The sequence below is a fragment of the Oryctolagus cuniculus genome, chromosome 6, assembly GCF_051225735.1.
Source record: "Oryctolagus cuniculus isolate XC-2025 breed Fujian yellow rabbit chromosome 6, ASM5122573v1, whole genome shotgun sequence".
In the NCBI taxonomy this organism is placed as follows: Eukaryota; Metazoa; Chordata; class Mammalia; order Lagomorpha; family Leporidae; genus Oryctolagus; species Oryctolagus cuniculus.
The window spans coordinates 158,130,596-158,146,046 of record NC_142872.1 but is presented as its reverse complement, the minus strand read 5'-3'; the positions used below and the strand labels follow the sequence as shown (position 1 = coordinate 158,146,046).

At 48.6% G+C, this 15,451-nt stretch overlaps 1 protein-coding gene across 1 annotated transcript in view; it reads left to right on the top strand.

Annotated features, from left to right (window-relative positions):
- OC90 (otoconin 90) overlaps positions 1-15,451 on the top strand; it is a 39,091-nt gene that overhangs the window by 6,506 nt on the left and 17,134 nt on the right. The window contains exons 4-9 of the mRNA XM_089335716.1: positions 219-393; positions 5,186-5,298; positions 7,736-7,864; positions 8,013-8,054; positions 10,262-10,312; positions 13,625-13,672. Of these exons, the coding sequence (XP_089191842.1) occupies positions 219-393; positions 5,186-5,298; positions 7,736-7,864; positions 8,013-8,054; positions 10,262-10,312; positions 13,625-13,672 (558 nt within the window). The remainder of the gene's footprint in view (positions 1-218; positions 394-5,185; positions 5,299-7,735; positions 7,865-8,012; positions 8,055-10,261; positions 10,313-13,624; positions 13,673-15,451) is intronic.

The following is a 15,451-nucleotide window of genomic DNA, read 5'->3' as shown; positions in this document are numbered from 1 at the left end:
TTAGGTGGACAGCCAACAGGGGCTGTGGCTTTGAAACCTGCATCCCTCCAACTTTCTAGATCAGTCTGGGAACACAATAGGTGCTTGCTAGGCTGATGTAGCACCATCAGCCCAAGTTGTAGGAAATCCAAGGTATAAAGAGTCCAGGTATATGAACAGGGGGTCTTTCCTAGACCCTGGTTCCCAGAACCCATCAGGACCTTTGCCCCTCCCCCTAGATTGCCTGGGATCCCACTTCACCTGGCTTCAGGCTGTCTTCACCAACTTCCCTGCACTGCTGCAATTTGTGAACGGCATGAAGTGTGTGGCTGGTCTCTGCCCCCGGGATTTTGAAGACTATGGCTGCGCCTGTAGATTTGAAATGGAAGGGCTACCCCTTGATGAGTCTGACAGGTGAGCAAGATCCACAGGTAAGCAAGCCCAAAATGTGAGCGCATGGGATTCCCATGGTCCTCCGAGAATGCTCATGAAACATCGCCAGGGACTTAAGGAGAAGGCTCAGCTTCCTTCGGTTTTGTTGGTAAGGAAGAAGGGATCAAGGCTGTTGGGTGAGCAAGCAACAGCGTGGTTGATATCTGAGGGCAGAGCAGAAAAATGGAAACGGTCCTGCCCTGGAGATTCAGACAATGCCTTAATCCCAGGTGACTGTTGTCCTCATCTTCACATTACAGTGCGATCTGTCTCCTCTCATTCCAGTGGGATATTAACCTGTTAATTTATGTGAGGCTTCATTTTAGCATTCTAAGTTTGGATTCATCTGTATCTGAACCACCTATGTGTTTGTTAAAATGCAAGCTCCTGGGACCCATTCAACCACTGTTGACTGAGGATACCTTTGAGTGAAACCTGGGAGTGTGAATTTTAAACATTCCCCCCAGTGACTCTTCTGCATAATAACGTTTGAGAAATATTTCTAATTCAGAGCAGTTCTGGCCAAGAGAGGTAAAGCATCTAAGAAGATTTCTGTACCATTTAACACATTTGAACCAAAAGCAATAATCTGCCACTGAGCATATGATAAACAGAACACCATCCATTCTTTGCACAGGTAAATGTCTGATGGAGAATACAAAGAAAAGAGGCCAATAAAGATATGCTCCCTCCCTCCCTACAAGGGAATTGCAAATTAAAACAGCATGCCAAGTTTCACCATCATATTAGCAACAAAATGTAAACTCTAGAAGCATTAAGCATTGGCAAGGAGGTGGCAAGGAGGGACTGGAACAGGAGGGCTAATTGGGACATGCACCAACTTGGGAAATTTGGTGCTACTTGTTAACGTTTAAGGATATTACCAATGCCTCAGTACTTCCTAGTCTATGCTCCTTATTGATTCTGCTATCTAAGATCAACTTATTTAACTTCTTTGTGTCCCAGTTTCTTCATCTGTGAAGTGGAGGTAATGATAATATCTATTGCACAATTATTACTTGGGATTAAGTTACCAAGTTCAAGAGATTGGAATGCTGCCTGTCTTACGAAGTCTGAGAATTATTAGTGTTCGGTAGCAGTAGCAGTAGCAACCATAGAAGCAGGGCTCTAGTAGTGGTAGTAACAGTAATAATTGTATTAACAGTAGCAGTAGTAGTAATAGCGACAACAGCAGTAATGGGAGTGGTAGTAGCAGTAATAGTAAAGTAGTAGTAATAGTAGTTGTAGCTATGATAGCATCAGAAACAAAAGCAGGCAGAAGTAGGAAACTGAACCCAGTCTCAACTCTACTCCTTGAACCATGCCTCACTCCATGGCACTCCCTCTGTTCCCAAACCCAGTGTGATGGAGTGTCTTTCATCTGCATGGACGCATACAAGTCCCTTTGTAACATCTCAGAGCTCAACTCTGCCCTGGAATTTCCTGCAGGACCCCCTCTTTGAATGTCCCGACTCTTAGGTACCAGGACAATCTCTGTCCTCCCCAAACTCCTGTGCTTCCCTGCCCTGCACCTATCACGTGGTCCTGCACGTGCGTGCAGGTTCTGTCTCTGCACTCCACTCAGCAGCCTCCGAGGAAGATCTGTTCTGTATGAGGTCTTTGTACTTCTCGTGAAGACAGTACCTGACACAAATTAAATTAACCGATTGCCTGGGTGGTCAGCTTGCAACGGCTCTTCAAAGATTAAAAATAAATGAGGGAACAAAAGAGTGATTACCCTTGGTTGACAAAAAATAATGGCTTTGCCATTAAGCACCTCCACACCTGCAAGTGTGAGTATAAATTGCCTCTGGAATGAAAGGGCAGTTTCCCATTATAGGGACCATGAGCAAACCGACTCCTGGTGTGAGCTGGTTGACATTTAGAGGGGAGAGGCTGATTCTGTATGGGGCACTGGGCCAGGCCCTGTCTGGGGATGTTTTCCTTCTAGGTCCTCCCTTACCACCTCCTTTAAGTATGAAAATAAAACAACTTGTGTACCTAGACATCAAAGAATGAAACACTAATTCATCACTGTCTCCAGTCCCAAACGAATGCCCTGGCTGGCAGAACGACGGGTGGCACCCAATTTCTCTGATTTTACACAATTCATTGGACGGCAGTGGGGATTTCCACACTCCTGGAAGGCAGGCTGTTTCCACCTTAAAATCACACACCAAATTCCAAAAATAATTGCTGCCATTTACCAAGTGCCTACCACATGGTAGGGTCTATATCAATGTTTTCTTGTGCCCCCAAATTCTTACAGTGTGAGAAATCAAGTAGCTTGCCCAAGGTCACTGGCTGCCTGAATATTTTTCTTCTTTCTACTGGTCTCACTGACTTCCTGCCTGCACTGCAGGAGACCCTGACCTGCCACATTCAGTGTCAGCTATGCTCTGTGCCAAACCTGGACTTTGGCAAGTTACAGAGCCTTCGTGCCTCAGCATACACACCTGGATATGCATATAACAATGATCGCACCTGCTGCAAAGCTTCACGTGGGGCAGAATGAGCTAACACAAAGAGTGGCACCTGGTAGGCACTCAACAAATGGAGGCTGCTACCATGGAATTAAGGATGGGGTGTCGATTTCAGGAGCCCCCTTTCCCAGCCTGTTTCAGGGCCTCTCCTGCCAACCAGTTCCCATGAGAGTTACCAAGGCCCTTAAGGCCAAGGCCCCACCTTAACTTCTCTCCCAGGCACAGAACTGGGGTCCTGTATAGACACAGTACCTGAGGATTTGTCCACAGTAGGCTCAGCACCTCTGTCTTCCCCAGCGTTCCATAGGTGATTCCTGCACCAACCTCCAGGCAGGAGTGCAGTCTCCCTGGGTGTGTGTGTGTGTGTGTGTGTGTGTGTGTCGGGGGGTGATCATTTGCCCAACAAAAAGTTGCAAAGCCACTTTGAGGTGCAGGAGTAGCACAGGCCACGGAGCCAGGATCCCCGGCTTCCAGCCCAGCTTTTCTGCTCTCTCAGGGAAGGCAGCGTTTAAAAGCAAGGCGCTGGAGCCTGATTCCCGGACCTCAAGCCCCAGCTTGGTCCCTGCGTGGCTGTGCCAGCCTTAGGCAAGTCCTCTTCGGGCTTCAATGTCCTATAAGATAAGGACAGCACCGCCTCACTTGCAGGCTTGTCACAAGCATTATATGTGAAGTGTCTGGAGGAGTCCCTGGAGTTAAACCCAAACGTCTTAACCATTATTAGCAGACGGCTTCAAGACCCAGTTTCCCCAGTGGTAACGTTATCCTCGAAAGATGTCAGTAACTTGCCTGTGATGAGTTGCCAGGAAGCTGGACAGCCAGGATCCAGAGTCTCTGTGTGGCTGCAGAGCCCCACTCAGCACCTTCTCCTGTCCCCAGAGCATGAGGAGGGTTGGTGGCCGTGCCTCGAGTAGCCGCCCTCCCCATGTAGCACTCCAGGGCTGGAGCAGGCAGTGGAGTGGCTCCCAGCTTGAGGAGACATCCGAAGGCAGCTCACTTGCCTCCTCCCGGGCCCAGGTTTATATTAACCTGCTCCCTCCTCCCTTGCTGGTCATCAGACATCATTAAGTTTCCAACGAACCCAGCTGGAACCTAGGGCCTCCCACTCAAGCCAGTGGAGTTCTCCACTTACAATCCACTTTCGGCCAAGAAGGCGGACTTCCCTGGTCCTTGACTGTCTTGCTCTGACTTTGTTCCGTGTTTACGCAGTGGAGCACCTACGTTGCCCACCGTGTGCTGTGTCTATGCCATGCTTGGGGCTGAATCATAGCGCCCTGCCATGGCCGTCCACTCCCTCTGCGGCAAACTTGCTGTGTGACCTCGCAGAAGTCACAGCCCCTCCCTGGGCCCCCAATTCCTTATCTCCACAGCAGGGCAGAAGCAAGCTTCACATTCACCCCCTAAGTGTTCTCCTGTGTGTTCTTTTTATTAATGTGACCCAATCGTATCTGATCTCTGCAAAGTTCCCGGTGTTAACGCTTGATCATTCCCTGCCTTCAGAATATGAGCTTTGCTCTTTCTCCTCCCTCCACTTGCTGGGAGTGTCAGCTTCACACACCTGTCGTGCATGTAGAGAGACAGATGATTTCTCAGTACAGAAGCCACCTGCTCGCGAGGCTGTCTCGTGCAATCCCATGCAGGGGCACACAGGCAGAAGGTGCCAGGTCCCTGTTGTGGCTGATCTGCTCTTCTTTCCATTTGCTGCATGGTTTTCGGGTTTAGTAACTTGACCTTGATGGGTCAAGGGTCAGTTTCTTTATTTCAAGGCGTTACAGGAGACCCCCACATTGGCCTTGGCCTTGTCTTCACAGGGAAGCCAAGCACGTGGTGGAACTGTTTCTCCCACCAGCAGCAGACAGGGAAGGGCTGGGGAACCCAGCTATTGTGTGAGGCCAGGCAGAAGGAAGAGAGAAAGACAGACAGCTGCTGTTTATGATGGTGGCTGGCCACATAAACAGTTGTGGACAGCAACAGGGAGTGGGATTGAAGGAGCATCCAATGACCGCATCGGGGTTAGGACCAGGCAGGCCTGACCTTGGCCTTCACTGAGCCATCTCAGTAAATCCTGAGATCCAGGGCATCTGGCTGGATGCAAAGACCCACTGCCATCTGAAGCTTGTAAGAGCAGATGGCATGTGTGTGTGTGTGTGTGTGTGTATGCATGCATGTGCTCACCGAGTATTTGAAATAGATCACTGCCAAGAGCCATCCAGAGACACAGAATGACCAGGACCTGTCTGTCCCTCCCCTCCCCTAACCCTGACCCTCACCTCACCCTGCTGCCCCTGCCACAGCTGCTGCTTCCAGCACCGCAAGTGCTACGAGGAGGCGGCTGAGATGGACTGTCTGCAAGACCCTGGCAAGCTCGGTGCAGATGTGGACTGCATCGGCAAGAAGATCATGTGTGGTGAGCATCTCCTGGTACTCAGGGGGGCTGGGCTGAGAACGGACAGTTCAGGGGCGCAGGCCTGGCCAAGCCCAGGGCTCCCAGGATCCACTTGCATCCCTCATGGCCAGTGGCATCATCACAGTCCTTACTGAGAGCCCATGAGGGCTGGAGCTATGGCATCTGCCGCTTGCATGGAGCAGATGCACAATAAATGTTTTATGCGTGGGAACAAGTCAGCAGATTATTGATTAGCAGACTGTTTTATTTGTATTTAGGGAAAAAACATTTGTAACACACATAAAAATTGGACACATTTATGGAGTATCATGTGTTGTTTTGATACATGTATACATTGCATAATGTGCAATCAGGGTAAATCTATCTATGTCCTCAAACACTGAGCATTTCCTTATGGCAAAAACATCCAAAACCCTATCTTCTAAGTTTTTTCCTTCTTATAATGAAATATACAGTACATTAATGTTATCTGTAGTACCCTAGTGTGTAAAGGAGACCCAGCAATTCTTACTCTGATCTAGCTCCAGCCCAGTACCCACCAATTAACCCTCTCCCTCCCCTTCCTCCTTCTTCCCTTCCCAGCCTCTGGCAACCCCCACGATACTTTTCTCTCCTGTGAGATGACTATTTTAGACTCCACACAGGACTGAGATCCTATGACACTTGCCTTTCCATGCTGGGCTTACTTCACTTAACATAATGACGTCCAGTTCCACCCATGTTATTGCAATTTCATCCTTTGTTGTGGCTGAAGAATATTCCATTGCGACCAGATGCCACATTTTCTTTGTCCATTCTTCAGTAGATAGACATGTAGGTGATCTCTGTGTCCTGGCTATTGTGAATAGTGCTGCAACAGACATGGGAGTGCAGGTGTAACTGACAATTTTCATGTGCAGTGACCCTGAGAGTTTGGGAAGGATTAGTAATTTTCTTCTTGTGCATTGTGAACATTGGAACAGTTACTTAACTCCTCTGAACCTCAAAATGGAGAGGAGAATACCTACTTTGGAGATTTACTATGAAAACAAAATTGAGCAGCGCTTGTGAAATGGTTAGCAAGGGGGCTGGTATGTGTTAAGAACTCAGAGAAGGAGGTGGAGGTGGGGATAGTGAAGGTGGATGTGGTGGTGGTGGTAGTGGTGCTGGTGTGTAAGAACCAGACATTTATGGGTTCAGATTTCAGCTGTCCACATTATTTGCTGTGTGACTACAGGAATTATTTATTTTTCATGTATCCGGGCAACTCTGACAGAAGAAATATAACAGGCAAAAGCTTGGAAGGAGTGTGTTGGGGCACTGTAATAGAGCCATCCTTTGTGCATGCCTACTATGTGAGATTGGCTTTACACAAAGTAGTGTCACTCCTTCTCACCCCCTATTCGATGGGGGCCATTGCTCACCGTTTTCAGACAAGGGAAGGAAAGTGCAGAACAATAAAATAACTTTTCGCAGGGCACTAAGTGTCAGAGTCAGTGTTTGAACCCAGATCCACCTGATTCCCAAGTCCAGCTAATATGGACCAGCTAGGGCACAGAGCATCAGGGAAGGACCAAGATGGGGCACAGGGTGTGACCCACCAGGTGAGAGCCCAGTAAGCATGAAAGCAGGATTCATTCATTCACTCACCAGGTCTGTGTTGAGTGAGGCACCAGTGTACGGCAGCTGTTCCAGGGTTTGAGAGGTCCTGACCTTCTGCACCATCCAGGGCTGTCAGACATTGAAAGTATCAGATGAAATAGTGCACTTGATGGTAACAAAGGCTCTGGAGAAAAATCAGGGGAAAGGGATAAGCAGGGCTGGGGTGGAGGCTCCTGTTCACACAGGAAGGACAAGAAAAGCCCCCACTGAGATGACATTTGAACAAAATCTTGCCCGAAGAGGTGGGAAGGGATCCCTGTGGGTGCCTGGGAGAGGTGCAGTGCAGAGAGAGGATACAGGGGTCAGGGATGGAAACAAGTGCTGGTGAGGGGACAGGAAGGAGAGGTCTGGTGGGAAACCGTCAGGTGATGGGAAGGCATCAGAGGGTTCTGAACAGAACAAAGACGTGGCTTGACCGGAGTTGTTCAAAGGTTGTTCTTGCTCCTGCTGGAGAGGAGACTGGACAGTAAGGAAGAAAGCAGGGACTCATCCCAGGCCAGCATTCAGTGATGGCGACTCGGCCAGCGTGGCAGAGTGGAGATGGGGGACAAGACCAGGCTCTCAGTATGTTGAAAGTGGGGTAAGAAAGATTGCTGATGGGTTGGGTTGAGTGTGAGAGAAAGTGAGTGGGCATGACCTTGAGTGTGGGTCCATACAACTGTCTTAGAGATGGTGCTGATGTGCAAGTGTAGCGGATCCTCAAAGGGCAGACCGGGAGCTCAGTTTTGGAACTCACAGTGTCCCTTGGGATTCCGTAAGATCTTTCCAACCTGTTCCTCCATTTCTCTATGCACAGAGTCCACGGACCCTTGTGAGCACCTGCTGTGTACTTGTGACAAGACTGCCATAGAGTGCTTGGCTCAGTCTGGCATCAACTCTTCCATGAACCTTCTGGATGCCTCCTTTTGCCTGGCTCAGACTGTGGGTAGGAAGGACGGGGGCTTGCATACACAGGGGTTGACAATCAGGGCAGGAGCTGGGATGGGGCCGATCGATGCCGTCTTCACATTCCACGTGGGGCCCCTCACCAAGGTCACTGCTCTAAGAAAACTGCCCATGTGCTTTGCTTCCAGAGACAACCAGCAGGAAGGAGCTGCTGACACTTCTGCCCAGAGGTGAGGCCTTGCAGGGAAGCTGGCTCTCCCTGGGATCTCAAAGGTGATGGAAGGGAAATGGATGCTGGTGGCAGGAGTCAGTGGATGCATCTCCATCACTGGGCCTGACTCGTGGAGGCTGGAGTGACCCCTGGCCTAGACATGCCTACCTCTCCCTGGTCAAAAGATGGGATTGCTTCTGCTAAACCCAAACATGCAACATCCAGTGGTCTCAGTGTGGACCCTGTCTCTTGCTACATGACAGGTATCAGGGCCCTGCCATGCAGTGTGGCCAGTGCTCAGATAGCAGGGCCCTCCTGGCTGAGTGAGCTCCCATCACTGTGGGCCTCAGGGACAGACCCGCTGCCTCCTCTCTCCACACCTCCCTCTCCATCTGTTCTCTGGAGCCACAGCAGGAGGGTGTGTGTGTGTGTGTGTGTGTGGATGAGTGTGGAAGGGGTTGTGTTGGAAGTGTGTGAGTGTGTGTGCATGTATGTGGGGTTGTATAGTGTCTGTGTGTGTGAGGGTGGAGAGGGGTGTGTGTATGCCCTGGATTTAGAGGGAGTCTCTTTGAAAAGAGAGGCTGCTTGTCTTGCAACTCTTCAGAGCAGAGCGGGTTCTTAGTAACTGTCCAGGGATTGTGTTCTTACTCTAAAATATGGGATTCACTTTTATGACTGTCATTCCTTGTACACTGAAGTTTCCACAATCTCCCAGTCCCAGGACCTTTGGGTACCCAGGGGTGAGAAGTCCAGGGTACAAGTTCAAGTTGCACCTCAGCAGAGCACCCCTCCACTCCTGCGGCTGAGGTCTCTCTCCTGCAGCTACTCTTGTTTACAAGGAAACCTGTGTGTGTGCGTGCGTGTGAGTGTGAGTGTGTGAATGATGTGTAGGTGGGGATGTGCAAGCATGTCTGTGTGCATGTGTGAATGTGGTAGGGATATGTGTGTACACATGTACACATGTGTGTATGAGTATGTGGAGAAGTATAGGTGTGTGTGTGTGTGCAGGGGTGTGTATGAGAGTGAGGAAGGATGTGCTCACATGTGCATATGGACATGTGTGTGTGAGTGTGCATGCGGGGATGTATTGGTGTCTGTGTATGCTTGCATGTGTGTGTGCATGTGAGTATGTGTGTATGATGTGTATGTGGGGGTGTATAAGCATGTCTGTGTGCATGTGTGAATGTGGTAGGGATATGTGTGTACACATGTATGCATGTGTGTATGAGTATGTGGAGGAAGTATAGGTATGTGTGTGTGTGCAGGGGTGTATATGAGAGTGAGGAAGGATGTGCTCACATGTGCATATGGACATGTGTGTGTGAGTGTGCATGCGGGGATGTATTGGTGTCTGTGTATGTTTGCATGTGTGTGTGCATGTGAGTGTGTGTGTGTGTATGATGTGTATGTGGGGATGTATAAGCATGTCTGTGTGCATGTGTGAATGTGGTAGGGATATGTGTGTACACATGTACACATGTGTGTATGAGTATGTGGAGAAGTATAGGTGTGTGTGTGTGCAGGGGTGTGTATGAGAGTGAGGAAGGATGTGCTCACATGTGCGTATGGACATGTGTGTGTGAGTGTGCATGTGGGGGTGTATTGGTGTCTGTATGTTTGCATGTGTGTGTGCATGTGAGTGTGTGTGTATGATGTGTATGTGGAGATGTATAAGCATGTCTATGTGCATGTGTGAATGTGGTAGGGAGATGTGTGTACACATGTATGCATATGTGCATGAGTATGTGGGGGAAGTATAAGTGTGTGTGTGTGCAGGGGTGTGTATGAGAGTGAGGAAGGATGTGCTCACATGTGTGTATGGACATGTGTGTGTGAGTGTGCATGTGGAGGTGTATTGGGGTGTGTGTGTGTGTGTGTGTGTATCATGTATCTCTAAGTTCCCCGAGTTCTCTCTTTTCCCCCCTACCATCTTGGCTCCCTTTGAATAGGGGTGTTCTGAAGGTGGGAAATGTGGGGTTAGCAACCCCCTCCCTGCCTTCAGCCCAGGTACAACAGTGTCCAGGCTGTGGTCCCTCCTGAGCTGAGACGTTCTGGGTGCCCCCATGTCTGGGAAGTGTAAGAGAGGTGGATGGCTCTTCCACAGCAGGGTCTTTCGTGGCCACCTTCCTCCCTTGGTCCAGTGGCTGCAGCCTGCGCTTTGAGATGCTGCATTTGGTGCTGACTTCATGTTGCGCTGGTCATTGCTTTGGGTTTCTGTTTTTCCAGTGTTTCCTGTGGAGCCTACAGACACCAGCCTGACAGCCCTCTCGGGGGAAGGTGAGCTGGCATGGAACTATTCCCTGTACCCATGGCTGACTGGGCCACCACCAAGGGGGCTGGCACACGACCCACATACCCATGTCCTGATTGTTCTGTCACCAAGCATCAGCTCCCCTAAAATGTCCCCTGTCTGGCTTTCTTACAGAATTGACCCATTATATATATTGCCATATATATGCCAATCGGGCATCCTAAACTTTCACTTACTAAACCTGCCAAGCTGTCCCTCAGGGAGATCACTCTGCAGCCCACCAGGGTCCCTGAAACTGTGTTATTTCCCCCGGCCACTACTGCTGCTGGGCCAGGAAGGTAGAGGCAGAGGACTTGGGGCTGCCCGCTCCTGGCTGTCCCCCATGTTGCCAAGGAGCCCCAAGAGCTCCCAGCCAACCTGTGCCTTAGGGTGCAGGTCTAGCAAGAAGAGGAAAGGTCCCCCTTCTCCAGCCAAAGCCCTGCTGCATTTCCTGTCCCGACAGCGGCAGCTTCCATTCCTTTCTGGGAGAATCCCAGTCTCAAACGTGAGGATCTGCAGCAGGCTTCATGGCCCCACCAGGCAGTCACAGAATAAGCCCCAAGTGCTGCATTCTGCAAAGTTTCAGTTCTTAAGCCTTAACTGTCCTCACCTTGTGGCATGAGGACATGCTGGTGTGGCATGAGGACATGCATCCCTGGGATAAAGATGCAGTGAATCAGGTTAGTCCAGAGTCTAACTGGAGAAAGGGAAGTCATAGACCGACTCATTCTCGACTCATATCCGTGACTTCCGCAGGGAACACACACTTCCAGAGAAGAAGGCTCCTGGGTATGAAGATGTGGGGAAAATCACACAAATGGTTAGTGAGAAAAAGATAGCAAGCTTTGCGTAGCTCTCATCTCACAATGAAACACTTAGGGTGTTGAGTCAGGAAGATTGGGATTGAGCCTTTTCCCTCCTATTTTTCAGTTACATGACTCTGGGAGAGTCTTTAAACCTCTCAAAGCTTCAGTTTCACCGTCTGACAAAGCAGTGTTTGGCCAACATTTTCTGTAAGGGATCAGGTAGTAAATCTTGTAGGCTTTGCAGGCCTCCGATCTCTGCCGGAATTACTCAGCTTTGCTCTTGTAGCATGAAAGCAATCACAGACAATCTGTAAATGAGCACGTGTGTCCACATTCCAATAAAACTTTATTTACAAATAGGCTGAGGGCCAGGCCATAGTTTATAAATTCCTGAAAAAGGGATGGTTACCCCCAACCTTTTGAGTGGCAAAGGACTGATGAGAGAGAACACGGGGAGGTTCTAGAAAGCATCTCCTTCCAGGAATGTGGTATGCCTGTAAAATCAGCACACACTGTCACATCATACTCTGGATACGGAATGACCTGCTCGTTTAGAGAATCTCCACCAGTGTTCACGCAACCCCAGGAATAACTGCTGAAATCCACACCTAAAGACGGTAAACTGAGCAGCAGAGATAACATGTGCAAGACACACAGCTGAGTGGAAACTGGAGGCCCCCAAGCTTCCACTGCCCCACTTCCAGCCTGAACACCCTCTGTAGCTGCCTTAGCATAAGGTCTTGTTCCGGCCCTGAGACACCGTGGCCCTTCACTCCCAGAGATGTTGCTTGCTGGGCTTCTGCCCTGAGACATGCCTGGCCCTCGTCTTTGGATGGGGACCTACTTAAGCACCAACATAAAGCCTTATCCCCTGCTCACGTTGCCCTGGGCCTTGTCTTTTAGATTCTTAGACACCCTCCCCAAAGCCTGTGTCCTTCACAGTTGACCTCTGCTTGATTTAGACTCCCAGCTGAGCAGAGACCTGAAGTTGGCTGTTTTCTTTCCACAGTGACTGCCGAGACCGGAGCAGACAGGCTGACTGCTGTCTTTGGCCCAAGTAAGCAGAGGGGCTTTGGAAGAGGGTAGAGTGGGATGCCGTGGAGAAAATCCATCTGCAAGTTCACACCCAGTTCTGGAGACCACTCTGGACAGGGCCTGCAGGAAAGATTATGATACCTGTTTTGCAGAACTTGTAGGAAGCGGAGGCTGAGGGAGGTGACCCAGCCAGTAACTTGCGTCTGAGGCCATACTGCAGGTTCCACAGTGACTCCTGGTGCACCATGTCCTTCCCAAAAATAACTAGGCCAAAATTGTATCAGCAGGATCAACCTAACTGCTTGCTGATTAACCTAACTTTGCTGATGGTGACTAGTAACCCTAAATCTTTGACTAATCAATACACATACATAATGACGATTATTTGCTACTGGATAGTTAACGGGCAGTGACATTGATGAGGGCCTTTGATGTGCCAGCATATTCCAAACCCCTTACTTGTGCAGAATTATTTCTCCCTGGTCCTAAGACGTCCGCTCTTATCTCTATTTTACAGTCAGAGGAGAAGCTTTGAGAGGTAGAGTCATTTGCCCAGGCCAGCCAGCCTAGTAGCCCTCTGTTCCAAGTCTGTAGGTTTTGCTTTGGAAGAGAACAATTTGCCCCAGCTTAGCAATGATCCAGATTTCTGTATTTGTTGGAGCATTTTTCACATCGGTGAACTTCACAGCCTCATTTTCATGGAACACCTCCATGGACTTGAACTTGGAGTACATTCCATTTAAGGCAGTTTCCTCCTTTCCCAAGAGTTTTTAAGTTACCGTATCTAGCTTTTGGCCATCCAACCAGCCATGAAGTAATAATCTGGCATTGTGTTTAAGACTGTCAACTTCAGCCAAGCTGAGTTAGCATCTGTCTCTTTCTAACTGTGTGACCTTGAGTAAGTGACCTAACTTTCCTGTGTATCTTCTTCCTCATCTCGGAATGAGGACGGGCACAGTACTAACTCATGGAGATCCAGTGGGAAAGCCCTTGTTGCCATATCTGACATGCAGTAGGGATTGAACAACTAACTGTTCAGCAAGAACAACAATATAACTCATTGTACAGGGAAACACACTTGCAGCTTTTTGGAGCTCCAGAGCCAACAGCTTCAGCCACACTCTTCCATTGCCTCCATACTGCATGAACCTCTGTTCACAAATGGGATTTTCTGCCCGTATTCATTTTTCCTAAATTCAGGAGGAACAGGCATTTCAACAAACTCACTCACTTCCAGCCCAACAAGCTGCAGTGACATTTGCCTGCAAGGCTGTATCTGGCTCCAGTGATCTTGACATGCTATCCCAGGAAATCGCACAGTGCTAAGCAGACCAGGGTGACACCAAGGGCACCAGGCTTCCTGTGTCCAATGAGAGGGGAGGCACTGCTGGAGAGCAAGGGAGACAGACCAGGGCTGACACTACTTACCCTCTCTCTCTTCCTTTGTGGCTGATCCAGACCAAGATGGAGAAGACACAGGGGCGGCGAGGGCTACCCCTCCTCCAGGTAAGCACACTCAGCTCCTCTTGCCTTGTCATTTTCTCCAGTGGATGAAATCAAGTGGGCTCCAAGGCAGCCTTGGGGCCAAACCCCAAATGGAAGAAACCATTGAAGCCAATTTATTTTACATCATTCTGCAATGAAAAGGTACACAAAATAAATTTAAAAATAGACCCATTAGCAGGAAAAAATGAAAACTTATCTGGTAAAGAAACGCATTTGGAAGAATATGGAAAACTGCAGTTGCCCATTGGTATCCATAGAGAACTGGTTCCAGGACCCCTGAGGATACCGAAATCCACAATGCTAAAATCCCTTATACAATGGCACAGTATTTGTATGGAACCCAAGTACATCCTCTGGTATACTTTAAACCATCTCTAGATTACTTACCATACCTAATGCAATGTAAAGAAGTGTGATATTGTATTATATGGGGATGATGGTAAGAAAAAAATCTATTCATGCTCAGTATAGACACAATTTTTTCCCAAATATATTTTAAAAACATTTATTTACTTGAAAGGCAGAGTTATAGAGTGAGAGGGAGAGTCAGAGAGAAGGAAAGGTATCTTCCATCTGCAGATTCACTGCCCAAAAGGTCACAATGGCCAAGGCTGGGCTGGACTGAAGCCAGGAGCCAGCCAGGTGCTTCATCTGACTCTCCCACATGGGTACAGTGGGTCAAGCACTTGGAACATCATCTGCTGCTTTCTCAGGTGCATTAGCAGGGAACTGCATCAGAAGTGGAGCATCTGGAACTTGAACTGGTACCCATATGGGATGCCAGCATTTCAGGGTACATCTTACCTCATTACACCACAATGCCAGCACCTCACATATATTTTTGATCCTTGGTTGCTTGAATCCATAGATGCAGAATCCATGAATAAAAGAGGGCTAACTGTGTTTTCTATTTTTTTAAAGATTTAGTTATTTATTTGAAAGGCAAAGTGACAGAAAAAGGGATGAGGCGAGAGAGGAAAAGAGAGAGAGAGAGAGGGAGGGAGAAGGAGAGGGAGAGAGAGAATGCTTCTACCTGCTAGTTCACTCCCCAAATGCCCACAACAGGCCAAAGCTAGGAGCCAGGAACTCTATCTGGGTCTCCTATATGGGTAGCAAGAAACTAAGCTCATGGACAGATAGGCACTGCCTCCCAGGCACATCTGTGGGATTGGAAGCATGGAGTTGCTGAGACTTGAACCAGGCATTCTGATATGAGATGCTGAGCTGTGCTTGGAGTTTTGGAATATCCCAATACTCTGCTATTGGCTGGATAAGAATTCCTCATATGGAAACATAATTTATTTAACTGATTATTTCAAATGTTTTGTTACTTTAAATAATTGTTATGCCCTTTCTCTATGTCCATCTACTTCTGATTAATTTGTTGGGATAGATACCTGGAGGTTGAATTACTGGATTAGGAATGCAATCTCTTTAGGGCTCTTGAAATGTTGCAAAATTGCCCTAGAGAAAAACTGAGCTGATGTGTACTCATACATGTATTCTGGTAGCCAATACTAGACACCATTATTTAAAAACAGAGGACAGGCATTGTGATGCAGTGGGCCAAGCCCTCACTTGGGAAGACTCTGTCCCATATCAGAGTACCAGTGCGAATCTCACCTATTTCACTTCCAATACAACTTCCTACTAATATACCTTGGTTGCAACCAATGATGGCTTAAGCACTTGGATCCCTGACACCCATGTGGGAGACCAGGATGGAGTTTCAGCCCCCAGGCTTTGGCTTGACCCAGCCCCAGCTGTTGTGGCTATTTG